Here is a 27,812-nt window from a genome sequence, read left to right on the forward strand (position 1 = left end):
AATCATCCATTTGTCGCATCAGTCTATTTATTGATATATCTAAAACCAATTATGAGCATTGATAGAATATTGACATCCACCTCTGGTTTGGGCAGCAGATATTCTATAAGGGTTGGCTGATATTCAGAGGGGTTGATGTAAAAATGAAAGGGTAGCTGCAGGGTTTGGGGAGAAACTGGTGTAATTATTACAAAGAACAATTACGATTTAAATTACAGTTACCTTTATTCGGATCGATGCTATCGATGATCAGAGGAATGCCGCGTTCTTGTAAACATCTCGGCCATTGTAGCGTTAACATCTGTCGTCTGAAACTATAGTGATACGGCCCGAGATACGCGGTGAATCCGGCGGCCATCGCGACGCCCCCGGCGATCGCTTCTTCGCGTTTACTCAACGAATCGTAGATCTGTCGGTATTTTCGGTGCTCGGAACGAAGTATCTAAAAACGAAAAAAAATTTTTTCCAAATTTCTGAACTAACGACAAAACAACAAAATTTGTACGAAAAAGGGCACTGAAAAGATTTTGGCAGAGTTTAGGTGAACTCCTCAAACCTCCCTTGGTTTTCATCTCTCACATGGCTTTATCCAGAGATACTGATAATAAATGCTCCCTAAGTTTGTCGTTTATGCGACAAGTTTTGATTACAAACTTGTCCCTACTCTGAACTGTTGCATCTCAAGCTTTTTTCGTAAAAGTTAGACGCATTCTTTACAACGCAACGCAACACAGCAATTACTTAAGTATATTTTGTTTTGTCAACATTTGGAAAATCCTGCGATTAAAATTCCAGGCCTGGGTTTCATAGATATAGAAGAAAAATAATCCCTGGGAATATTTTGAAATTTGTCAGTTATTACCATGGTTTCTCATTGTTACTACGATGGTTGTCACCCAGATTGAGGATTAACCCCTAGGGATAACTTTGATACTCAGTCTATGAAACCTGCCCAGAGATTTTTGCTTTTGTAACAAAATTTCAGGAAATTCTCGTTACCTTCTTCATGCGAGCAGACGTCTTCAACATGTGTTCCATTTTAATTGTTTTCTCTTGTTGATTGTTCTTATCGATCGTCGCCTCCTCGAATCCTCGCGCCAACTCGGCCAAACGAATTTCCAACGACTGAAAGAAAAAGTTCAAAATTCAAAATTCAATCAAGAAATAACGACTAGTGACACCTGGTGGATCATTGCTTGTCGCGAGTGGAATTATCTTTTGCTGCAGTAGTTGATGTCCTATTGCACACTAGCGACACCTGGTGCATACTCCTGAATCCTTATTTGTTGCAATAACATTGAAGGTACTCCATTCCTATGGACCAAACTTGGTGAACAAAATCAGCCTAGTATTACGATCGTTGGGGCAACAAAACCTCAATTTTTCTGATATTACCTTTCGTTTGTTTTCTAATGAAGTCATTTTGTGTTCGGCTTCATCCACGGCTGCCAGAGTCTGCTCCACTTTAGCGTGTAGCGGTTTCACTTTCGAAATCATCATGCGATGATACCTATACGTATAATAAGAGAATATATCTAGAAATTCATATATCGAGAAAATTTTTCCCAAAAAAAAAAGAACACAGAAACCATAAAATTTCAATAGTTGAAACGTAGCTTACTTGACGACGCCTCTGACCCAGTTACACAATGATCCACACGCGTCGTTTCCTGTTTTACGGAGTAGCGTTTCCGGTTCAAACGACGGTTTCTTCAAATACGACTCAACGAGAGTTAGAGTCGACTCTGGCATGTGATTGTCGTCGAACGTTAATAATTCTTCTGTTAGTCTGAAATTTAGAGATGTATATATCATTTTTTTTTTAATTCGTAAAATTGAAAATAAGAAGCCTCCAGTTCAGCAGTACTGGATCAGTTCCATAGTTGCTGCACCACACTTTCACAGTTTTTTAATTCTAGAACCAAATCTTGAACTGTGGAACTGGATCCAGAACTGTGGAACTGGATCCAGAACTGTGGAACTGGATACAGAACTGTGGAACTGGATCCAGAACTGTGGAACTGGATCCAGAACTGTGGAACTGGATTGTACACTGGCGTTTAGGAATGAATTTTCTTACCTTTCCAAGTTTGCCATTTGACGTTTTGCTCCCTTCTGCCAGGTCAAATCAGAAGTTGGTGACTTTACTAAAATAATTAAAAAATTCACTTTCACCGGAGCTTTATTTAGGACCAAACTGAACAGTTTGAGGATTCATAAAGAACTTACGAATCATGATGATGGCAGCCATTAAATCTTCGATATCGATAACCGGTTTCTGCATCGCGCGTAATTCCTGTAGACTTTCTACGTTCATACTCTGTATGACTTTCTTCGTATCGGCGACGATCGCGATAGCTTTATAAACGGCTCGCTCGTGGGCGACTTGATACTCGGGCAGCAGCTGGTGGAAAATAACATGTTACATGTTAAACTTACAGATACATGTTATAGATACATGTTATAAACACATCCTATAGATACATCTTATAGATGTTGTTCTTCCTTACATACACAAAGTAAATTGAGTTACATGTTATTCTTCTACGTAACATGATATTCCTACATGTTACATGTGATTCTTCCATGTTACATGTGATTCTTCCATGTTACATGTGATGATTTTCTATATTACATTCGATTCTACCATGTAACATGTGATGCAATTTCTTTTCTACATTTCTAAAGAACATTGTTATACGTACATGCAATGTGTGACATGTACATGTTACATGTTACAATAGCATTGACATGTTCAAGTAAAGTAAAACAATCTGTAACTATTTTCAATTACCTTTTTCAGTTTCTTGATTTTCTCCATTTGTGATCGAACGATTCTGACTTGTTGTTCAGTAATAGCCGTGTCCTGTCCGATCTGAGACATGATTCTAATCGTTCCCTGGAAACAAACACTGACAATAAACATCCAAAATACTAAACAAATATTTGTAGTTTCTTCAATTTATCTTAACATTGATTTACAAGTTAATCATTCTTGCGTGTAACTGGGCCCTGTTTGATCTTAATCTCAACTAATATTTGAAAATCAGATTTCAAACATCCCTATTGTAAAACTGGTTATCATCATAGAAACAAACATCTAAACTTTGCAACATTTCTGAACCCAGTTCAGACCAGTTCAGCTGGTTTAGAAACTAAAGATGTTTGACTCTTAAATCTATAAAAGATAATTGATTTTAGGAGCTTAACAGTTTCATGATGAAACTGGACCCAATTTAGAACGACCTCAACTCTTTCATACTATCAGCATTCAACCCCCCAACTGACCCCGTTGATGTTAGGCTTGCAATTGAGTATCTCATTTCAGTGTCCAATATTAAAAGAAAGATGAAGAAAGTTCAGCTGGTTTAGAAACTGAAAATGATTGACTCTTAAATCTATTAAAGATAAACTGAATTGATTTCAAGAGTCAAACAGTTTCATGATGAAACTGGACTCAATCTAAAACGACTTCTTCTCTTTCATACTATCAGTATTCAACCCCCTAATTGACCCCGTTGATGTTAGGCTTGCAATTGAGTATCTCATTCCAATGATTAAAGAAAGATGAAGAAATCTCAGCATGAAAGGATTTTAGTGAATTGAGTTTAAAAGACAGTCGACTCACAGCGTTTCGTTCTTGTAAAACCATTTTCTCGTGTTGTAACTGTTTATGCAGACGAGATGCCATTCGATTCTCCTGCTGAATTTGAGCCAATGAACTTTTCGCTATTTTATGATTGTGATGAATTTCGTCGTATCTCGCGTTCGCCAAAGAGATAAATCTGTAAATCAATCAACATTTGATGATGTCATAGGGGGATTTATGAGGTAGACACATTCTCTGGAAGTGTCTATAGGTGACATAAGTGAATAGTCCGATGATGTCATAGGGGATCTATGGAGGAAGTCATCTTTTCTAGAAGTGGATCCATAGATCAAATTACTAGTAGACAATTTGATGATGTCATAGGGGGATTTATGAAGGCAGACATCTTTTCTACAAGTGTCTATAGATCAAATCATTAGTAGGTAATTTGATGATGTCATAGCGGGATTTATGGAGGAAGTCATCTTTTCTAGAAATGTCGATAGATCAAATTACTAGTAGACAATTTGATGATGTCATATGGGGATTTATGGAGGCAGACATCTTTTTGGGAAATGTCTACAAACCAAACCACGAAATTAGATGATTTCATAAGGGATTGCCAAAAACAGACATCTTTTCTATTACAAAAAATCTGTGATCAAATGATATCGTAGGGGACAGTAGTGTCTATAGATCACAAATGATTTGATGATTTCATATGGGGAAGGAACCATTTCTTCTTATTCTAAAAGGATTTAGAAACACTATGATGTCACAAGAGGGACGTACAGAGGCAGTAGAGGTGTAATTGATACCTTTGAATGAATTTCTCGTATGTAGTATTCGTAAGATGATTGTATTCTCCGGCAGACGTTTCCAGTCCGTCTTGTTGTCTGATTGATAGATGCATCGATGCCAACATGTGAGCGATGTTTTCCTTCTGCGTTTGCGTCAACCAATCAACATCTACATCAAACAAACGAACAACCAATCAAACAACTCGATTCATAGACATTCAAATTTCAAAAAAGATTCAATTTTCGTTTAATGAACAAAGTTTCGATATCCTTGGTTCATCTTCATGTAAAAGGCTGTCTATTGAGAATAGGGGATTTATAGAGGCAGACATCTTTGTAGGGAGAGTTCATTGATTAAATAACTAGAAATTGATGATTTAAGGGTGGGTTTAGACAAGATTAGACGAAGTATGCCTGATGATGGCTAACAGTTGTTAGCCAAAACGTCGCTCCTCAAATATAATCATTCTGATATAGAATTTTTCAATCTTGGCTTCGTTATTGTGGGATTTCTCTCGTAATGGTGGGTTTATTGCAGGCATCATCAATCGTTTCTGGTGTCACTGTGAAAATGAGTTATTTTCAAACCTTTAAGATGGTAGGCGGCGTTTTGAATGAGAACGGATTTCGACCAGTGATGCAACCAAATGAAGTTCGTATTCTGCGTCAGAGCCGGCATATCTCGACAGCGTTTCTGGAACAGAGCGCCACCACCTGTCGATTCGATGAAACACACTCGGAAATTACTGCGCACCATCCTGAAAAATAAAATCACAATATTTTTGGGGTCCATAATTCCTGCTGCTGGGTAGAGACAAGAGGGGTGCAGGGTACAGATAGCAGATCATGTGAGGATAAAACTTTAACTTCGACAGTTCCACAGTTCTAGGCTCAGTTCCACAGTTCTAGATCCAGTTCCAGAGTTCTGGACCCAGTTCCAGAGTTCTGGATCCAGTTCCACAGTTCTGCACCCAAATCTACAGTTCTGCAACTAGATCCACAGTTCTGGATCCAGTTCCACAGTTCTACCACAGTTCTGGATCCAACGCAGTTCTGGATCCAGTTCCACAGTTCTAGGCTCAGTTCCACAGTTCTAGATCGAGTTCCACAGTTCTGGACCCAGTTCCACAGTTCTACCACAGTTCTGGATCCAACACAGTTCTGAATCCAGTTCCACAGTTCTGCACCCAGATCTACAGTTCTGCAACTAGTACCACAGTTCTGGATCCAGTTCCACAGTTCTGGAATCAGTTCCACTGTTGAGGATCCAGTCTCAGTTAAAGTACTGTAATTGACAATGATATTAATTCAACTATTAACTATATCAAACGAACAACTTACTTTAAGAAGAATTCCCAGGCGACGTCGCGTGTATAGGTTAACCCGGCCTGCGTTACTTCCGTACGAATCGAGTTGATAATAGTCGTCTGCTCCTCGTACGTGAACAGTTGACTGATCGACGAACCGGCGATTATAAACTCCTCGATAAACACCAGGAAATCAGCATCGACCAATTCTTCAGAGTGAATCACGAACAACAGCTTCTCTCCCTGTGAGCGAAATAGAGTTTAAAACTATCAGTTCTTAAAGAAACCTTGGTGCAGGACAAATTCAGACATTCACTTTTCGTCCGGTTGATCAGGAAAAATAGGGCAATTTTCTAAAGTATATAGATTTACAGAAAATAGGAAATATAGGAAATGTTGGAGAGGCATGATATAGATGTGAATTAGAATTCACATGAAGTTAAAATCTTCATTTCTAATTAATTTTAGCCCAGAATTTAAGAATGGGGTCATGATACAGAATGGTGGAATGTTACAGAATGGTGGAATGTAGGATATGATACAGAATGGGGTCATGATACAAAATGGGGTCATGATACAGAATGGGGTCATGATACAGAATGGTGGAATGATACAGAATGGGGTCATGATACAGAATGGGGTCATGTATGATGATATGCGGATGAACTGTACTTACTTTAACACCTGCACGCTGATAAGCTGAAACTAGGTCACGTTTAAAGTGTTCTAGTTTATAATCGTACGTATTCGCGACCGGGCTCGGTATTATATTAAACACCGAGAAACCGCTTAGATTCGCCGATAACTTCACGAGAACAGACGTCGTCCCCGGCGAGCCCTCCGATACGATGATGTTATGAGCGCCCTCGTGTGGTGACGAGATCGTCCTCGCCAGACGACAAATAACTTTTATAACAACCTGCAACAATAATGACAATATTAATCAAACACCCTAGTCACATCGAAACTATCATTGTCCCTTTTGATAGGACCTTTAACCATACACCCCCATGTTTTATGGCGACAATTACATCTCTTGTAAGAGTCCCTCAAATCATGTACTCCCATCTACATCTATGGTGACATGAGTTTCATGATTCAGAGATTTTCACAATTCTAAAGCATCCCATACTTTTATTTTTTACATTTTCACTCTGACCCCGGCTACATCGTGAGGCAGCACTAATCATTTCAAATACATTCAAATTTTGTCAGTTGAACTGACATCATTGTGTTGATGCGTCGGTAAACTCACGTCGTAAAGCGGTAACTGAATTCTCGGATGAGCTTTATTATATTCTTCGATCGCCTCATAAAGTAACGCTCGCTGCTCATTCACGTTCATCAACGCCACGTATTTATCGGTGGTCGTGTCCTCATCGGCGTCGAGACTACGCTGATAGTTGCCGGCGGTGACAATACCACTGTCCTGTAGTTTCACGCTGCTGAATACTGGCTCGTCGACGCTCGTCAACATCTTTATCTATACAAATATTCAATACCCTTAAAATCATTCTGCATCATCTTAGAAAATGTTCATTTGCAAGAAATATACACTAGATAGAACTTAACATATAGAATTCTCATTTGCATAATATATGCACTAGAAATTTACATATAGAATTCTCATTTGCATAATATATGCACTAGACATTTACATATAGAATTCTCATTTGCATAATATATGCACTAGACATTTACATATAGAATTCTCATTTGCAAGAAATATACACTAGATAGAACTTAACATATAGAATTCTCATTTGCATAATATATGCACTAGAAATTTACATATAGAATTCTCATTTGCATAATATATGCACTAGACATTTACAATATATGCACTAGACATTTACATATAGAATTCTCATTTCCATAACATATGCAGTAGAAATTTAATAGAATTCTCATTTGCATGATATATGCACCAATTAATTTGCGTAATATATATGCACTAGATATTTAATTATAAGTGATTCATAATTGTCCCATCATCCAAACATCTTAGAATTTACGCATTAAAACCATGTTACATTGTCCAGGTAATCGAAATCTAATATCAAATTTACATCTATTTTGCATGATTTACAGAGTGGGAATACCAATAATCAGGACTCGATCTATTTTCGTAATTCATATACTACAAATCTAAATAAATAAATCTCATTTACATAATCTATGCACTAGAAATCGAACTTGCATTAATGGTACATAAACTACATACAGATATACATGCACATGTTTGACAACATGAGCATGTTTACACACACAGATGTTTGACAACATGTACATGTATGACAACATGTACATGTTTACAAATACAGATGTTTGACAACATGTACATGTATGACAACATGAACATGTATGATAACATGTAAATGGCCGGTGTTACACATACCTGTTCATCGTCGGTGAATACTTTATGAACCGATCTATTGAACGTCTGCTCGTAACGTTCAACATCGACCGAATTAATCATCCGACATCCGTACGTCCAGTAACACTCGTGTCGCCATAACAACAATAAATGTTCCAGATTCGGATTCGGTTGCAGCGACAGGCACAAATTCCTACAAATAATGAATGAATTTACCGTACCACGCAAATGAGCTTTCAGAACGCCTGAACCCACTTCCATAGTTTTAAGTTAAGATTTGACTGAATTTAAGAGTTTCTGAGTTAACTCCAACTTGATGACTGTGGAACAGTGTCCTGGGGCGCCATCTGGTGGTTTACATGGGGCTGCAGTTGCTCACAAGTTGGTCGGAGTAAACCAGAGGATAGTTGACAATAATCAGAAGTTCACGGTATCCATCCACTGGACCCAGTTCCACAGTTGTGAGTTAGAGTTAACTCTGAACTCTGGACCCAGTTCCACAGTTGTGAGTTAGAGTTAACTCTGAACTCTGGATCCAGTTCCACAGTTGTGAGTTAGAGCTAACTCTGATTTTAAGTTAGTTCATTTTCGATGAGTTAACTCTGAAGTCAAATCTTAACTCAGAACAGTGGAACTGGCTGCGGGTTATCTTCAACCAGCTAAATATTAAGTTTATACATACTGTATGAATTGCTGCCAGAAAATGAACAGATGATCATTATTTACCTGAATATAAGTCCGAGGTGTCTCATATTGAATATATAATGTACGCGTTGCGCTATCGGTAAATACATCGTACGCAGTCTATGTTGTAATTCTATTGTAGTTTGAATCAGCAGCGATAATGTCGTTTTCAGGTTCTCCGTCGCCAGTTGACTCAAACGCGTCTGAAATAACGTAGAATCAGTAAACAATCAGACGAAACATTTCAGCTACTCCTACTGTGGCAATCAAGGATCCTAAACGGCGCTGTGCGAAGCGTAATGGAGGACTTAAAAGGGATCACTAGGTGGCGCAATTGCCAGATTTGAGATTTTAGACATATTGCAAGCATGGGAAGAGTCTGGAAATTGTTACAATTCATCAGATATCAGATTTCATTATCTAAGATATGAGATATGAGATTTAAGATATCTGCGAGTACCTTCTCGTCAGGAACGTGTAACCCGGTCGAGGTGCCGGTAGAACCAGCCGTTACAACATCCTGCGCAACGAAGTGTAGATTCAACAAAGTTCCGAAAATCGTCTGCAGATCGTCGTTCCTGAAAACAACAACGAAATCAAACCATCGAAATATTCTAAAGAGAAACCTCTTCATTCAATCAGTTTTTAGTGATTGATGACTAAAATTTGTTAAATGTTCCTCGAACAGGGCCTAGTTTAATTCAAAATTTGAATTAACTGCCGAGAACAACCGTTTGAATGGGAAACAAATTCCATGGAAAAATATTCATTTTAAGCGCAAACATGAAATTACGTCCGGTTCCGTTACCTTGGATATGGACAGCCAAGAATTGCAAAGTGTCGTAGCAGACGGGCGCTGAGCTTCGAACGACCTTGGGCCAAGGTCGGATTGATGGTGGTAACATAGCAGACGTTTTTGATGTAACGCCAGACGTTTGTTTGAGGGTCGTAGAAACCACCATCGTCGATATGTTGTCGAACCATTTCAACAGCCGTCTGATCGCCATAACGATCCGTCTGCAATATCAATACGTGTGCATGAGTATAAACATGTACATGTGACCAAACATGTACATGTATATAAACATGTACATGTGTATAAACGTGTATATGTGCATAAACATGTAAATGTATATATCTTTAGTTCTAATTTGAATAATTTATGCACAACGAATTTACATCTACATTTCTCATTTGCATAACTTATGCACTAGAAATTTTACAAGTATTCTACAAGTTCTCTTTGATTTATCTTAGAAATTAGAACTTATTTGCTTGATTTGTGCACTTAGAATCTACATCTCATTTTCTTATTTGCATGTGCTTTCCTCATCTAAGCGAGGGATTCATTTTGATTGTATCTACTCAATCTATATTTCCAGATGAGCAATTTGATGAATTCGTCTGCTGTTGTTACCTTAGCGAGGTTAAGGTCATCTATGACGCACATGAGTCGTTTGTTGCCTTTAGGGATGAACGTTCGGCCGTGTTTCCACTCTAAACGTTCATCCAGTCGATCGTACAATAATCTACACGTCAAAAACCTTCAAATACAAAAACATTCATCAAATTCAATTATAGAATTTTTATCCTGTTTGCATTTGGACTTTTTATTGTTTGCGCAGACATTTTTTGTCCCATTCGCATGAACAACTTTTGTCCTGCATTGACATTTTTTATCATTTTTGTGTGGATGTTTTTGTCCAGTTTGCTTGGACATTTTTTGTATTTTTGTCCTGTTTGCTTGGACATTTTCTGTCCTGTAAGACAACTTGCGGTTGGATGGTATACTTATCTCCCCCTCGCCCCCTATCAATTCAGCACCACGGTTGCGATAAATACCTGTTAGTGTTGACGGTTAAAGCTAACACCTCTGCCACCTCGCCGGAGCAGACGGTTCGTATTCGTTCGTTGACGATCGATGACTTGCCGCAGCCTCTTTCTCCGATCAACATCACCGGTTTACCGTAGTCGGATAACAATCCCAACAGATAACCCAACATCTAAAACACAACATAAAACATACATCATTTTCCGATCTGCGACTAATACCAAACAATTGATGATATTTCAAAGTTTATTCATTCAGGCAGTTTATTTGTGAGATTCCATGAGAGGCTGGACCCAGTTCTACAGTTATGGACGCAGTGCCACAGTTCTAGATCCAGTTCCACTGTTCTGGACCCAGTTCCACAGTTCTGTATCCTGTTCCACAGTTCAGGATCCAGTTCCACAGTTCAGGATCCAGTTCCACAGTTCAGGATCCAGTTCCACAGTTCAGGATCCAGTTCCACAGTTCAGGATCCAGTTCCACAGTTCAGGATCCAGTTCCACAGTTCTGAATCCAGTTCCACAGTTCTGGACGCAGTTCCACAGATCTGTATCCAGTTCCACAGTTCTGGACCCAGTTCTATGGTTGTAAGTTTAAATTTGACTGTAAGGTTAAAACATTGGAACTTAAACTAATTTCAAACCTAACCTAACAACCGCGGAACTGGATCTTGTTCCCAGGGATTGGACAATGTAAGGGTGAAGGTCGGGTTATCAGTAGTTACCTCAAATTCAGGAATATGCACATACGCGTCGGGTGGAATTCCTGCGTGAGCTGTAGCTGAATACGTTGGCAAACAATCCGACCACGGAACCAAATCATGAGTATCCGAATCAACCATATAGTCAAACAACTAAAAATTAATTGAAAAATATATTTTCATAAAAAATATATGTAATTTCATCAGGAAAACAATGAAATAATTCTTCGCAAGTTTCCAAGCAAGTAGAAGAGAAATGAAACTTTGTTATTTGAACGTTAAAAAGATTTGGTGAAAAATTTTTAATCTGAAACTGAAATATACATCAGAAAACGGTTAAATTTAGAAATTTGAAAAATTCAATAAAAAAAACTGTTTAATTTGAAAATCGAAAAATTCACCAAAGAACTTCGAAAACCAAAAATTCATTGAAAAACTGTCAGATTTGAAAATTCAAAAATTCCTCGAAAAACTGTTAAATTTGATATTCGAAAAAATATTCAAGCAAGTACTTACAGTGCCCTCTTGTGGATAATCGTGATGTTCACCGAATTCGATTTTCCACCAGTTGCTGAAGATTTCTCGTGATTTTTGGTCGAGAGTCGAGCCAAACGTCCAGACAGCGGCCATGATGAAATATCCTTCAAAATCGCGATCAGACAATTCCGTGTACGGGCCGACTAATGTCTGCAAAATCAATGAATTCCAAGTCAGGGATATATTATTCAAATTCAAATTTTGCGACGTTCAGGAAGTAAATATCCATCGAAATCAACAATGAAATCGGTTAAAACTTCATCGATGTGAAATTGAAAAATATAATATCCGATCTAGTGGGATCTCAACCTTATTACTCAAATTATTACTAGAAACAATTGAAATGTTTAATAATTTACACTACCTCAAGGAAACATTTCTGACACTTTCAATTTTTAGTGTGCATGGATTTTATATCATCTTTACGCCACAAACTCAGAATGTTTCATCAATGGTTTTGACGTAAATAAAAAATCTACGAACCTCAAATAAAGTCGTAAAAGTGCCGATCAGATTCTCGTCGCTTTGCTCGATCGTACGCGTGAACTGCACCATATCGGACGGAGCGCCACCTAGCAGCGGCGGACGAGTCGATAAACGCAGGTATTCAAGCGCGCGTTCCACGTAGATGTCGCAGAGACGACGTAGTAATTCCTGCTGTAGCGCGGCGCGCGTCTCCAACCACTGAGCCAGAATCAAACGCCATCCGACATCTTCTTTATCCATCATCAACACGCCTACATTCGCCAGTAAAGATGGACTCATATCGGCCAGTGTGTCCAACTAGAATTAGAATACAACAATGGTACTTGCAGCACACACCAGATAGCACAACAATGCTCTCAGTTGATTTCAATGAACTTTGAACTGCATTCTCAAGCTCCCGAACCCACAGTTACACAGATTCAAAATTTTCCAGGCATTTCCAAGTATAAGCAAATTTCAATTTTTCCAACTCAAAATACAAAACTGATACCTTCATACTACATGTTAATGGTGACTGGTTGATAAAGGTAATTGCTATAGAAAGAGTAGCTAGTGTAAAATAAAATTCGAGAGATTTGTGTGAATTTCTAACAGATCGAGTCCATTCATACCTCCCAAAGAAATCGTAAAGTATCGCTACAATTCAGACGTTCGCTGTTGGGAAAGACGATCGCCCCGGTCGATGTAAGAACTGATTCCAATAATTCCATCTGATACGGGTCGGCCTGTAAATATAATCACATATAATTCATTACAAACACAAACTCATGTACACATAGCCAGCAAGAGTAAGAGACCACTAACATGAACTAAGGGCTAACATGTTTTAACAACTCACATGTAAATGTTTCATCAACTCACATGTACATGTTTAATTAAGGCACATGTAAATATTCCATTAACTCACATGTACATGTTTTAACATCTCCCATGTACATGTTTTAACATCTCCCATGTACATGTTTTATTATAACTCACATGTACATGTTTTATAAACTCACCTGTCCGTCGAGTTCGATTATTTTCATCACTTGTTTAGTTTGGTATTCATATTTGTGACTAGCGATGGATGGACAGCACGCTTTTCTCAACAACGACGGCAAAACACCGTCCTTCCAGTCCCTGCGAAAAGACAACACACACTTCAAATCAGCAAATCTCTGTGAGTTAGCATTTAAAAAGCAGAATTAGAAATGATATCATAAGATACCAAAAGTTTCATGAATTTTACAACCAAAAATCCATACGTTAGTAACATTATTTTTGAAAAATAAATTTCTCTAAAAAAAATTCCTGGGCCGGTTTGATAGTTTGATAGACCGGTATTAACTTTAACCCGGGGGGTGGCTAACTGAATTCATTATCAATTTATTTAGCCCCTGGGCTAATGTTGATTCAAGTCTATAAAACTGGGCCCTGATTTATTATCAAACGAAATCAAAGCGTGTGAAAACAATGAACAAGTGTGGCATATGTTTGGGTACACAACCCAAGTGTTCCTCCATAGCAGGAATCAGTAAAAGGATTGTGAAATTCTAATAATTTCATATTGTGAGATGAGAGGCAGGTAGCGTAGACTTACTTGGTATCCGGATCCATGTATCCAAACAGATCTTCCGATTCGACCGCTTTCGTGAAAACGCTTTGAACGCTGACGTTTTTACCGCATTCTTTCTCGGCGAGCGCGAACGTTTTAATCACTTCACTCTTACCGCAGCCGGGCGGTCCTACCACCAATATCTGATCAACAAACAAACCATTCATTGTACAATTCCAGAAAAAATAATATCCACAGGGATATAAACTGCGAAAGCTGGGCCACAGTTTTCTTGCAATAATAGTTTGCTCAAGTTTTGGAGCAATAATTAGTTTGCTCCAGGTCAAAGTTAGGGCAAGGCCATAAATTTGGAGCAATGATGGTTTTCTCGCATCTGAGCATGCCCCATGAGAGTCAAGAGGCAATTTCCTAAGCAATGATTTACATAACATCCAAATTTGGATTACAGTAAAGCAAACTTGCACTAAGGATTGGAAAATTCAATAAGACCAGAGGAAATTGGAAATAATTTCGTTATTTCGCGTGATTCAGGTTATAAGAGTTTGACTTGAATGTGAGTTAACTGTTAACAAACCGTTTGATGAGCTGTATTGAGTTGTGCGAGTTGAGCGACGCGACCTTGAAACGCGACGCCCGGCATCAGATTCAACTCGTTGACAGCGACAGCGATCGCGTCTTCGATCGAGTTTAATTCCTGTTTCTGGGCGTCGGTATACGCGCTGTACTGCGGTACGTCTGGGGTCACCGATATCACCGGGGTCGTTAGGTTCAATGATTCTAAAAATAGAAATCAAACTATCGTCCTGTTGGGTTCTGTTGCGAGGGTACAGACAGTTAAGGGTCTTACATGAATAGAAATCAGTCTGTTTGCTGCGTGGGCTCAGGGTTTCTTAAGATTCTTAAGATGAAAAAATGAACTTGTTTTTAACTCCAGATGCAAAACTGTAGAACTGGATCCAGAACTGTAGAACTGGATCCAGAACTGTAGAACTGAGTCCAAAAGTGTAGAAATGGATCCAGAACTGTGGAACTGTAGCCCAGAACTGTAGAACTGGATCCAGAACTGTAGAACTGAGTCCAAAAGTGTAGAACTGGATCCAGAACTGTAGAACTGGATCCAGAACTGTAGAACTGAGTCCAAAAGTGTAGAACTGGATCCAGAACTGTAGAACTGGATCCAGCCAGAACTGTGCAAGTCTTAGCTTCTTTTTCTTATTGTGTATTTTGTCCTGCTGCCTTATAAGAGTCCTCAATCCAGCCCCATATATGTATATCATACCTCTGAACGACTGATCGCGACTTTTAAGTTTTGATCTCCGATCCGCCTGCTGCGTACTCGGACGAGATTTCAATCCGGTATCCATGACGGCGACAACCTCATCGCTGGTCGTCTGCTCATCGTCGTCTGCTCCGGGGACGGTCATCGGGATGTCGACATCAGGCCAGAAATCTTTCAGTAACGTGGCGAATACGCTGCACTCTCGCACCGCGAGCAGACGCGGGAAAAACGCGTTACGCAACGCTGTCACTAGAGCCTCGCTTTCATTCATTACCGATTCAGCGATTTCCTCGTCTTAAAAATAGAAACAGTATCGGAGTAGTCCACGTGAAAACACCCTTTAAACTGTGTGATTTGGATATTTGAGGAGCCATCCACTAGAAAAAGGTATCCCTTCATATATTCATGGAGCCTCCCACTAACGAAAAGGTATCAATCACTTCAGATAATCATGGAACCACCCACCCACTAAAGAAAGGTATCCCATCGGACATTCATGGAGCCACCCACTTAACAGAAAGGTACCCGCAGAAGGAGATTTTCAAACACTCCTAGTTTAAGACTTGAAATGTGGCTATGCCTCTGACAATCAGGAATCGGTTGCTCAAAAGTTGGTCGAAGTTAACTGGTTGACATAGCGACAATTTAAAGTCCATCGATACCATGGCATTCCTCCAACTGTTATCTTTAACCTATTGTTTAGTAACTTCAACCCCAGTCCAAATTGCCTTGTTTTTTGTGTCGAAAATTGTCGATGAATTTTCTTACCTTTTTCTTGCGTTTCTTGTTCATGTTTTTCTTCATCAATCTCAGCATTACCTTCGGTTTCCTCGGGGATTGTTTCCTCGAGATCGCACTGTTCGGTGGTTACTACGCAAAGCGGGAATAATCGTTTAATTTGAAATTCGAATAACCATTGAAATTCAAATTCGAATTACCGTTTAATTTGAAATTTGAAAAAAATGTTGAACTCAGAATTTTTTTGAATGAAAAATTTATCACAAGTTCAGATTTAGAATAACTGAAATTGACAGCTGTAGAACTTGGGTCCTGAGTTCTCTCGATAATCTTGTTACTCTGGGTCCTTGTGAATGTTCTCGACGATGGAATTCAACTTACCCGGGCTAGAGTTCGATTTATTGGCGAGCTGATCGAGGATGGCTCCAGCCTCGGCGCAGACGTACTTAAGTGTTCGCGGACTCCAACCGTGAGACCCGTCGTTAGCATCACATCCTGCAAATTTAGAATTCAGGAAAAATCAAATCGCGAGGAAAATAGATTTGAAATAGTCACAAACTCAGGTACTGTGAAATTGGATCCAGTTTCACAGTTTTGAGTTAGAATTCAACAATTAACCGAAAGAACTGGTAATTGTAAGTTTGAAATGAAGGTGATTGTTGTTTTGGAATTTACCTAGTCTGATGTTCTTCGAGATCGGTATATTTGTACCGAGAAGCTGTCGACACAAATCGTAAAGTGTGACGAGTTTTTGAGCTAGTTCAAATGCTTGCAGGAAACCTGAAATTGAGACATATTTCATTGAAGTTTCTGGTAGTTAAATATTAACAGGTGGACATGGGTAGATCGAGGGCACTGCTGGGCTGATATTAATTAACATAATGTACTACAATAGAAAATAGTTAATAAATATGTAAATAATTTAGACTTTAAAACTTGTCCAGCGAGAGTTAAATTAAAGGTATTTTGAAAATAACGGCCAAAAATATGAAAGCCTGGGGGTGAGGTCTGGTGAGGTCAGCCTACATCAAGTGAGGTCAGGCGAGGTGGTTGCTGATTTCATACAAACCTTGACTAAGCAGTAAAACCTCTACTAGAAGTCTTAAATCCGGTTTAACGACGGCTACAGTTCGGAACTGACCGAGTAAAGTCTGCGGCAGCGCGGAGATCACCGAATTAAACGACAGCAGACGATCGGGATCGATCACACGCGCCTCCACGCCGTTATCGATCACCGCGAATACCGCGCCACCCGCGACGACGGACGTCTCCTCCGAGAGCAACGTCGCCGTCGATTTCGCCGCGCGTAACGCTCCTAAAACCGACGACATCAACTGAGCGAACGCGCTCACGACCGGAGCGGCCATCTTGTCGACGCCGTTGAAACAGACCCAACATCCGGTGGCGGCGAGGCCGCGGAATACGTCTTGTAACGAGAATGTATCGACGTTACGGTGACTGTTGAACGTGTAGATCGGTTTACCAAGAGATCGGGCTAGTTCACTGACCAGACACTGTTTATCACATCCCTGAAACACAGAGAGAAAAAACATATACAACTCATATTACAACATGAATACAGATGATAACTAGAAATGTTGCCTTCATGGGCAAAGACATCGTGAAAAAATTCCCCAAACGCCCGCATCGGTACTTCGACGCGTGATCGTAAAACTGTATAAGGAGTACGTCCCTTTATAATTACTCTAAAACACACATCGGTTTTATTCATAACTTCAGACATTCATCCAACAGGCTTCTCGCGCTATGCTACCACAAGATGGCGTTGGGAGTAACGGTCGGTTTTACTGAAATCAGTTACTACGGCTCCTGGATCCAGTTTTACAGTAAGTAGTTAAAGTTAACTCTGAACTCAGGATCCAGTTCCACAGTTGTGAGTTAGAGTTTACTGTGAACTCAGGATCTGGTTCCACAGTTGTGAGCTAGAGTTTAACTCTGAACTCAGGATCCAGTTCCACAGTCTTGTGAGTTTGAGTTAACTTTGAACTCAGGATTCAGTTCCACAGTTGTGAGTTAAGAGTTAACTGTGAACTCAGGACCCAGTTCCACAGTTGTGAGCTAGAGTTTAACTCTGAACTCAGCATCTAGTTAAACAGTTGTGAGTTAAAGTTTAACTCTGAACTCAGGAACCAGTTCCACAGTTGGGAGCTAGAGTTTAACTCTGAACTCAGCATCTAGTTAAACAGTTGTGAGTTAGAGTTTTACTCTGAACTCAGCATCCAGTTCCACAGTTGTGAGATAGAGTTAACTCTGAGTTAAAAATTAGTTCATTTTCAAAAAGGTAAAGAGTCAAATCTTAACTCACAACTGCGGAACTGGGTCCTGGTAGATCCTTACTCGCCAGGAGTGGAATTCTTGATTGCTGCTGGAGCACTCCAAGAAGCCCATTGACAATCAACAAGGAAACTCATCTAAATTTTAGACAATACCCGAATAGTTATTGAAAAAGACTTTGAACTTACCGCTGGTCCGGTAACAAGGCCACCGTAATGGGAAGAAGAGGCCTGTATAAGACTGAGGAACGTCTGTTCGGTGAGATGAGTGACGACTTCACGTGAACTACTGCCCAAATATTCAAAACCGTAATCATATTCCACATCCATACACTGAAAATAATTTGGAAAAAAAATGATGAAAATGAAAGATTTTATTTCAGATATTTTTTCGTTATTTTGCTTTGTTAAAACTTTGAAACTGTCGGAGTGAATTGTTAAATCATCAACAGTTGGTTTCGCTTATTAACTCTTCAGCGCTGAGATCAACATTAATTAGTGCCGCAGTCGTACTAACCTGTATTTTGACGTCGCGATCGTCCGATTTAAACGAGTATCTCAGCTGTGATTTCCATTCGAACGTATCGCGTAGAGTTCCGCCTGCGTCTAACACGGCGAGCAGACGTTCGACCAGGTCGCGTTTATGAGCTAAAATCGCTACGACGCTCGAAATCTTCTGAATTTGACTCGGGAATAAAACAAGTTTATAATCGACCGGGTCGTCTGTTTCCGCTTCAACGACTTCGTCCTCTTTTTTAAACAGCGGCACGTCCAGGTTCATCGTATCGACAGGTGGCGCTTCAGACGTCGATGGCTCTCGGAGACCTTTAAAAAACAACAACAAATATAGCTGCAAAGCAGCGATAATGGGTTTTCTGTCTAGCCGCATCCTGAATGATGATATTAATAATAATAACAATCAATATAGCTGCAAAGCAGCGATAATGGGTTTTTTGTCTAGCAAAAGAGCTATAATGGGTTTTCTGCTTTTATCAGCAGCTCATGGGTTTTCTGTCTAGCAAAAGAGCTATAATGGGTTTTCTGCTTTTATCAGCAGCTCCTGGCCCCAAGCGACAATTAAGAGTTCATTGTTACTATAGTATTTATCCACCGGTTATCTTTAATCAATCTTCTAGCAATTGCAGCTGGGTGTAAAAAGATATTGCATCTTGATGGGAAAATAACCGGAGTGAAATCCTTAATATTCAAAATGACTCCAATTTCACTTTAGTTTCACTTTTATTTCGAGAAAGAAAATTTTGTAAAAGGTTTTCTTACTTTCCTGTTCGGGATTGTTCACTTGTGACCTGGCGGTTTCTTGGTCTAAAATAGTATAAAATATTAGATCAAAGCCTTTGAATCAAGTTCTTAATCTAAAGTATGAATTTCGAGACAGGGTGCGTCACTGTTATTTGATTTGCTTTTCCCCTGACTATTCCCTGACATGCACGTTGTTCCCCTGATTTGATCTGCTAAGAATCCAATCAATTAACACAGTCAAATACTTAAGACATACCGTAGATGGAAACTGTTTGATTTTATGCGCAATCTAATACTCTCAATAAATCCCCCTTATTTTGTACAGAATTCCATGAATATTCCCTGACATTAGAGAAGGAATTTCCTGTTTTCTCCCTGAATTGGGTAAGTGACACCACCCTGCAACAGAATTTTTGGCATAACGAACTAGATTAGCAGGCCACAGTCGGTTATTCCTGATAATGACCAGGATCCAGTTCTACAGTTTTTAAAGTTTAGGTCAGCTAACTTCTGATGTTTTAACCGTGGATCCAGTTGCACAGCCGTGACTAAAGACCAAAAGTGGTCTTAGACCTTCAGTCATCTTAAATCTTAAGAATAGTCTTAAGTTGTCGGACTGGCTATAGAAGTGTGTTGGTCTTAGACTGGTCTTAAATGTAAGCCCTGACCGTGCACTTAGCCAATGAACTGTGTAACTGGGTCTTTGTCATATGCGCGTCCCCAAAATATGGATTTAACATTAAGTGCATCTCCCTTTTCCACACAAGTGCAAACAGTTTAAATCCACTCTAGACTTCAACGGCCGCATTCCGTATTTTCAAGTTAGAATATGTCTTTAGTTTGAATTAGTTCATTTTCAATAACAGTAAAATCATGAGTTCGATTCTAACTTGATAATACGAAACAGGGTTCAAAATGAAACGATGTTATCATAACCCACACACAAACACACACAGAAAAAAAAAAACAATCTGCTTCTACAAGAATGGAATTTGAAGACCGACCACCAAAACATTGAAATTCTTACCCATCCTAAATGTAACCATAGCGTTAGGGCTCGGTTTCAGAGATATTGAAAGCTCTGCATTAGAAAAATACATATTTCATATTGCTTTAATTGAATTGTATAATAATTGTTCATAGTTAGTATATTGGTTGATAGATTTGTTAATATTTGAGCGGAGTCTACTGTATCATCCAACTCAGATATCACTCTCAATTCAAAATATCCGACTTGAGCGGAGTCTACTGTATCATCCAACTCAGATATCACTCTCAAGTCAAAATATCCGACTTGAGCGGAGTCTACTGTATCATCCAACTCAGATATCACTCTCAAGTCAAAAGATCCGACTTGAGCGGAGTCTACTGTACCATCCAACTCAGATATCACTCTCAATTCAAAATATCCGACTTGAGCGGAGTCTACTGTATCATCCAACTCAGATATCACTCTCAATTCAAAATATCCGACTTGAGCGGAGTCTACTGTATCATCCAACTCAGATATCACTCTCAATTCAAAATATCCGACTTGAGTGGAGTCTACTGTATCATCCAACTCAGATATCACTCTCAAGTTAGCAGATCCGACTTGAGCGGAGTCTACTGTATCATCCAACTCAGATATCACTCTCAAGTCAAAAGATCAGACTTGAGCGGAGTCTACTGTACCATCCAACTCAGATATCACTCTCAAGTTAGCAGATCCGACTTGAGCGGAGTCTACTGTATCATCCAACTCAGATATCACTCTCAAGTCAATAGATCTGACTTGAGTGGAGTCTACTGTATCATCCAACTCAGATATCACTCTCAAGTTAGCAGATCCGACTTGAGCGGAGTCTACTGTATCATCCAACTCAGATATCACTCTCAAGTCAAAAGATCAGACTTGAGCGGAGTCTACTGTACCATCCAACTCAGATATCACTCTCAAGTCAAAAGATCTGACTTGAGCGGAATCTACTGTACCATCCAACTCAGATATCACTCTCAAGTCAAAGGATCTGACTTGAGCGGAGTCTACTGTACCATCCAACTCAGATATCACTCTCAAGTCAAAGGATCTGACTTGAGCGGAGTCTACTGTACCATCCAACTCAGATATCCCTCTCAAGTCAAAAGATCAGACTCTTGAGCGGAGTCTACTGTACCATCCAACTCAGATATCACTCTCACGTCAAAAGATCTGACTTGAGCACGGTTTACACCTATTTTTTACATGTTTTTTGCCCAAAAAGTTTGCTGAAAGTTTTATGGTTTTGATGGCAAAAATCCTCCACTATGGAATTTATTGAAAATATGTTTTTCCTGAATAAATTTCTGATCAATCAATTATGAATGAAATCAAAGCCCATGAAAATAGTGAACAATTGTGGCATATGTTTTTGATGTACGGTTGGTTTAGTTTTTTGCACGCATCTCTTTTGTTCTATCACAACAGGACTCAGTAAAACTGCTGCGGTAACAGTTTGGATGTATCTATTATTGAATTCATGGTTCGGTTGATTTTTTGCACGCATTCTCCGTTTCCCGCGTGGATTTTTTTCAATTCCTGATTCCACAAAAAAAGGATCGATTGTAAATTTCTGCTTTGATAATTTCACCCAGTGTGAGATGAGAGGCAGGTGGTGCGGACATAGTCAATATAAACCAATCAGTTTCATCAACATTTCATCAACTTGGAATCGTTTGTATTCGAAGGTAAGTTCATCAATCGTAGAGTCATCAACATTGATCTCATATTGTGTAGTTATTGCAACGGACGAATTGTACAAGAAGTAATTTGACGATTTTCTATTTGTTAAAACTTGATTTTAATTTTAGAAATTTGATGTTTTTGAATTTGTTAACTTTATCTGAAACAGATGTTTGTTTAATGAAATTTACAAGAAATAATTCTAACATTTTCAAATTGTCAAAAAATTGAAGATATTTTCTGAATTCAATTCTGTTAAGTTTAACTAGCATCAGATGTAGGTTCTATGATTAATTATAGATGAATTAAATATTTTTATGACTGCTGAAATTCAGTCCAAATATCACCGATGTATTCGTTCCTATTTCAGCTTCGTAAATTGCTCGTATAAATCTGTGATTTGTCGCCGAAACAACTGTTAAAATGATCGGTAAGTTATAATTCTAATTTCACTGTAAACTTGTAAAAACTAATTCAACAAATAGAATGAAGATTTTTCTTTCACGAAGGTTAAACAATAATAAAACAGATTGTATTAATTTGTAGCGTCAATGCTGATGAAAATGTTGAGAAGTTTACTTCCGATCATGTTGTTAGTGATCAGTTTGTGGTCGATGGTGAACGCTGAAACTGCTGCTGCAGCTGATGATTCAGCTGAAGAACTCGCTCTTAGCCGTCGAAAGAAGACGGCTTACGACGAATGGTGGCGTAAAGCCAATGAACAGGCCGGGAATATCTGATTCCACTGTGGTTAAATTATTGATTCCATAGCGGATAAACTGATTCCACATCGTGTAATTTGTGTGAATTAATAAACAAAATTCATTGAATGATAAAACATTATTCTGTAGTTTATTTCATGACTGTTTTTATGGCGACTGATTGGCGACCTGTGGAATGGAGCCAAAATAGATTCCATTTTCCATCCTAAAACACCTGATATATAAATTTGTTTTAAACAAACATAGCTGCCAGGCGCCATGTTAGGTTTCTATCAAGGATATTCTTTATTCTATGGAACTCTACGCGATACATTTGACTGGAAATCACTCAGAAAGTTACTCATTTTATCTTCCAACATTTGAAGCAGCAAGAAATGAGAAACTTTGTAATTTGCATGTAAAAAATTTTTGGAAAAATGTTAAATTCGAAATTGAAAAAAAATCATCAGAAAACCATATTTGCCACAAGTTCCTCCACAGAGGGACTCAGTAAAGTTTGCACAGGATATCTTGATAATCCAGCTGTAATCAAATTTCAAGGAATGGATTAAGAAGGATTAGTACTAACCTAATTCATCGGGTTTAGGTTCATCCTCATCTAATATAGAACCGGGCATCGACGGTTCACCTCGACCGGTTCTACTCCGCTCCGAGACCGTATCCGTCTTTTCTTTCAAACTTCCCTTCTGCGAGGCGACTGCGGAAAAAAGTTTTCAGAAAAAAAGTTTTCGTAATTTTCTCAACGCTAGAAAAAAAAATACCCTAAAGAACAATCATCGAACTCAATCTTGATTGAATATATCCCGGTAAATATTGATGAAGATATAAAAAGTGTCAAGACATTTATTGAATTTGAATGTTTTCAAATATGAGTGTTATTCAGATAAATGGTGACATTAGGAGAATTGGTAAAATAACAACAAAATAAGAGTGGATCATTGGAACTGTTTAGGAGATCCAAACGAGTGTACGTTTTGGAGACACTAACGAATTAGGCAGCCAAGAAAATTCATCCCAATCAGTTGCTTGCCGGTTCAGACTGAATGGAAGATTGTTTGGATGAACCGGAACCGAATTTCCAATTATGTACTTCGATTTAGAAAAAAAAAAATTCTGTTAACTCGACCGCCGATCAAACAACTATATTTGTACTTCGATTTCCGATTTTTTGTAAACTCGACCGCCGATCACACATCTCCCGTACTTCCATTTCCGATTTCAAAATCAAACCCCCTGTTTCGCTCCGGACAGGTGTGGTGGGTCTGTAAGGGACACTCAATCAAAAAATCAAACAAAATTTACCAGCCAAATAAATAACAGGGACAATCCCTATTTTAAGATCAATAAACTGCAACGGATAAAAACTAACAAGAAATTTAGAGAAAACAGCAATAGATATATGACAAAGGACCACGGTCATGTTTAAGTATATTTTTTACGTTTGGATTATTTCGAAGCAACCTTTATAAAGAACTTTAAATGGCAACCTCCGTCCGGCTGAAAAGCTCAACCTATAAAAAGGGCATTCTGAAATTTGAAAAATCTGCTTTTTGCAGCAATTTCCAAGCAATTCAAGTCCCGACGCAAAGTGCTTTCTAGCAAATTAATTGCATTGAGAAGTTTCCAGGCAATAAAGACAAAATCTTGCATTTTTTTGTTAAAAAATCATCTACCTCGGCTTGTAAAAATGTGCCCTTTTCTACTTTGGGTATGACAAAAAAATATATGAAAAAATGGCGCGAGATTTTCGCGACGCTAGCACGTGCCCGGCTCGAGCTTGATATATTATACATTATAGTATCTTACCATCGCTGGCCGATCTTCGCTGCTGTTTATCGATGATTGCTTTTTTTCTTTCCCTGGAACTATCGAGTCCTTTCAACATGAGCACCGTCGCGTTAATAGTCTCGTTCATTTTACTCATCATCGTCTGAAATGACGCACGATTAATTAGCTAATTACGTAATCAATTAACCGAATAGACAAATGAACTATCGATAATTAGATGATTGATTAACTAATTAAGGTATATTTATTACTCTAAGCCTTAAGATTTAACCCACATTTACTGCGAAAATGAAATAGCCAATGAAACTATAGTGAAACTATCCACACTTAATTAGATAATTGATTTAAGTAATTAAACGCTATTCAAATCAGCTCAAGTTAATTAAATATTCAATTAACTAATTAATGGAATCAGTCAATTTAACGTACTTGTATCGAATCCTTATTGCCGTCCTCGACAGCCTGTAAAGCGCCCTCTACGTGTTCGGTGAGATGTATTTGAGTGACTAGATAAACGATTTCGGTGACGTGGTCTAAAGTCCACGACTGTCCGGTCACTTTACTATCGATTTTGATGTCCGGCATTTTCGGCATCGATTTCTCCTTCTTCGAGTTGGTCGTTGAAGATTTTTCCGCTGTTAGAAATAAGACAGAATTGAAGGGTAGATCAATGATTTTGATTTTAACGCGTGAAATTCTTTGGTCAGAGGAATGTGATTGCAATTAAAATCATTTATCTTATTATGACGCCCTTTGTCCTGGTCTCAATTTCAAGAAAATGTTTTTTTTTTCATAAGTAGCTTTATTAACCAAAGAACAATTTTACGGTAATAAAATATGCTTAAGTTTTTTTAAAAGACATTATTAGCGATAGTATACAGCATTTCAAGCTTCATTCATTGTATTGTATCAAGCTTAGACTAGTCTAACAATGAGCTAAGACCGGTGTAAAAAATGAGGTAAGACTGGGCTGGTACAAATGGGCTTAGACTGGTCTCGAAAATGAGTTACCGTAAGACTGGTCTAAAAAATGAGCTTAGACTGGGTCTAAAAATGAGGTAAGACTTGTCTAAAAATAAACTAAGACTGGTAAAAAAAATGAGCTTAGACTGGGTCTAAAAATGAGGTAAGACTGGTCTAAAAAATGAGCTTAGACTGAGTGTAAAAATGAGGTAAGACTGGGTCTAAAAAAATGAGCTTAGACTGGGTCTTAAAATGAGGTAAGACTGGGTCTAAAAAAATGAGCTTAGACTGGGTCTAAAAATGAGGTATGACTGGGTCTAAAGAATGAGCTTAGACTGGGTCTTAAAATGAGGTAAGACTGGGTCTAAAAATGAGGTAAGACTGGTCTTACAAATGGCCTGCGACTGGTCTTGAAAATGAGTTAAAACAGGTCGCGCAATTTAGCTTCTAAATCTTAGCCTCGACTGTGAAATCGGTTTTGCGTATTGTGCAATATGAATCGTGTGACGAATCGATCAGGAATCGTAGTGAATCGCGGTGTAGCAGGTGTTCGTTAGATAGAGATGGTTTCAGTGATTATTGATTGATTGATGGACAGTAAATGGATTGTAATGATTGAGCGAGCGTTGAGTGTACGTGCAGTCTGACTAAACCACAGCACACAGCACCGCGACACAGATCAAACCAGGTAAGACAATACGCTAGACACCTTCAAATACCACCAGGCAGATTCTTCAAATATCGGGTAAACGCAGATTTTAATATATTCATTTATATCTTCAGATATCAAGGGAAAAATTTATGAATAATTCATTTCAACGCATTAATGAAATATGTTGAATATCTTTAGATATGGACAAAGTATATTACATATCTTACATTATCTCATATAGACCGAAAGGGGAACAATTCAAAGTATATTTAGATATCACGGGAAAAACCTTTCTCATTATTTGGATGATTGACTGAATGATTTTCAAATAAATGAGCTGAACAGATTCAACCTCGTCTTTTAACTATTTCACATTTCTTTTCTAGATCCAGTTGCACAAAAGTCGATTAAGTTTTTACTCTACATTGTTAAATCTGTTTGTTTCAAACTACATCCCGATAACAACGCAATCTGCGCTATTTAGAAATTACAGAAATTATCACTTCACTAAATTGATACAGGGCGAACTGGATCGATAGACCACACCATCATCTGGTAGTTACATTAATTAGGCTAATTAGTCTCGTCAATACAAACGTAATGAGTCTAATTAACCCGACGAGCCTGTAATCACAACACAGCTGAATTAGCCCTTCATTTCCACCGACTAGATCAGATAAAATCACAAAATAACTTATAACATTTCTTATCATTATTTCAAGATCAAAATGATAAATATTCTAAATGGACATTCGTGGTCTGCTACTAGCAAATAACTAAATCAAATAATTATTATTACCAACATCTATTGTCATGATCAATATAATGATTATCACTATCATAATCTATTGTTTTCAATAATGATAAATTACGATAAATCAAAGTGACTTATTAATTATCATAATTAATTACTATTCATCATTTATGATCATTTATTTTTTTTTTTGTCACCTGAATTCAATCGGTGATAAAATAGATACGATCTTCTAAAATCAAAGAATAAATTCACTTATCGAGAATCCAAATGAAGAAGCGATGAATTTTATATGAAATTTTCTCTCGTGTTGCTAGGCAATGGGTTCTATCGTTACGGACGCATTGTTGTGAAGGGGGACGATGATTTTCATCGGTCCCGGAGCGTTCCGTTTGCCGGTTACCGCTCAGTCGAATAGGAATAAACAAATACCGCTCGAGAATGAATCAGGTAAACGTTTCAATTAAACCAATTAAATAAACCTTACTTAAGAGTAGCGAAGTTAATTGAACTAATTTGCACATTCGAAAAAAATTGAACTTTTGAACATCATCTGGGAATAACTACTTGAACTGAGGCTAGATAAAATATTCACTTGTAATTAATTCACCTTCAATTGAAATGATGGCATCTAATTTGGGTTATTTGATCAAACGGTAATTAATCTTTGTGAACTAATCAAATTGTAACCCATCTTAGACTAATTAATCTAATTTTCCTAACCGAACCAATCTCTGATTAAAAAAAAAAGAATTTTCGTTTTCCAGACATGGATTTGAACCAGGTCGAGGA

General features: G+C 38.3%; 1 protein-coding gene across 1 annotated transcript in view; it reads right to left on the reverse strand.

Moving 5' to 3' along the window:
* LOC141907855 (uncharacterized) overlaps positions 1–27,812 on the reverse strand; it is an 81,784-nt gene that overhangs the window by 18,256 nt on the left and 35,716 nt on the right. Inside the window, exons 35-71 of the mRNA XM_074797599.1 lie at positions 25,081–25,286; positions 24,670–24,793; positions 23,432–23,560; positions 19,459–19,503; positions 18,698–19,005; positions 18,370–18,513; positions 16,956–17,415; positions 16,562–16,666; positions 16,268–16,381; positions 15,917–16,018; positions 15,149–15,442; positions 14,444–14,646; positions 13,894–14,051; positions 13,313–13,433; positions 12,923–13,036; positions 12,309–12,608; positions 11,805–11,975; positions 11,313–11,441; positions 10,600–10,760; positions 10,175–10,301; positions 9,566–9,774; positions 9,218–9,335; positions 8,800–8,960; positions 8,095–8,266; positions 6,952–7,179; positions 6,373–6,615; positions 5,731–5,939; positions 4,978–5,147; positions 4,408–4,558; positions 3,629–3,785; positions 2,795–2,899; positions 2,230–2,404; positions 2,081–2,147; positions 1,622–1,789; positions 1,396–1,510; positions 1,000–1,125; positions 223–442 (exon numbers count right to left, since the gene is read on the reverse strand). Of these exons, the coding sequence (XP_074653700.1) occupies positions 223–442; positions 1,000–1,125; positions 1,396–1,510; positions 1,622–1,789; positions 2,081–2,147; positions 2,230–2,404; positions 2,795–2,899; positions 3,629–3,785; positions 4,408–4,558; positions 4,978–5,147; positions 5,731–5,939; positions 6,373–6,615; positions 6,952–7,179; positions 8,095–8,266; positions 8,800–8,960; positions 9,218–9,335; positions 9,566–9,774; positions 10,175–10,301; positions 10,600–10,760; positions 11,313–11,441; positions 11,805–11,975; positions 12,309–12,608; positions 12,923–13,036; positions 13,313–13,433; positions 13,894–14,051; positions 14,444–14,646; positions 15,149–15,442; positions 15,917–16,018; positions 16,268–16,381; positions 16,562–16,666; positions 16,956–17,415; positions 18,370–18,513; positions 18,698–19,005; positions 19,459–19,503; positions 23,432–23,560; positions 24,670–24,793; positions 25,081–25,286 (6,309 nt within the window). The remainder of the gene's footprint in view (positions 1–222; positions 443–999; positions 1,126–1,395; positions 1,511–1,621; positions 1,790–2,080; positions 2,148–2,229; positions 2,405–2,794; positions 2,900–3,628; positions 3,786–4,407; positions 4,559–4,977; positions 5,148–5,730; positions 5,940–6,372; positions 6,616–6,951; positions 7,180–8,094; positions 8,267–8,799; positions 8,961–9,217; positions 9,336–9,565; positions 9,775–10,174; positions 10,302–10,599; positions 10,761–11,312; positions 11,442–11,804; positions 11,976–12,308; positions 12,609–12,922; positions 13,037–13,312; positions 13,434–13,893; positions 14,052–14,443; positions 14,647–15,148; positions 15,443–15,916; positions 16,019–16,267; positions 16,382–16,561; positions 16,667–16,955; positions 17,416–18,369; positions 18,514–18,697; positions 19,006–19,458; positions 19,504–23,431; positions 23,561–24,669; positions 24,794–25,080; positions 25,287–27,812) is intronic.

This window comes from Tubulanus polymorphus, chromosome 6 (genome assembly GCF_964204645.1).
Source record: "Tubulanus polymorphus chromosome 6, tnTubPoly1.2, whole genome shotgun sequence".
NCBI classification, from domain to species: domain Eukaryota; kingdom Metazoa; phylum Nemertea; class Palaeonemertea; order Tubulaniformes; family Tubulanidae; genus Tubulanus; species Tubulanus polymorphus.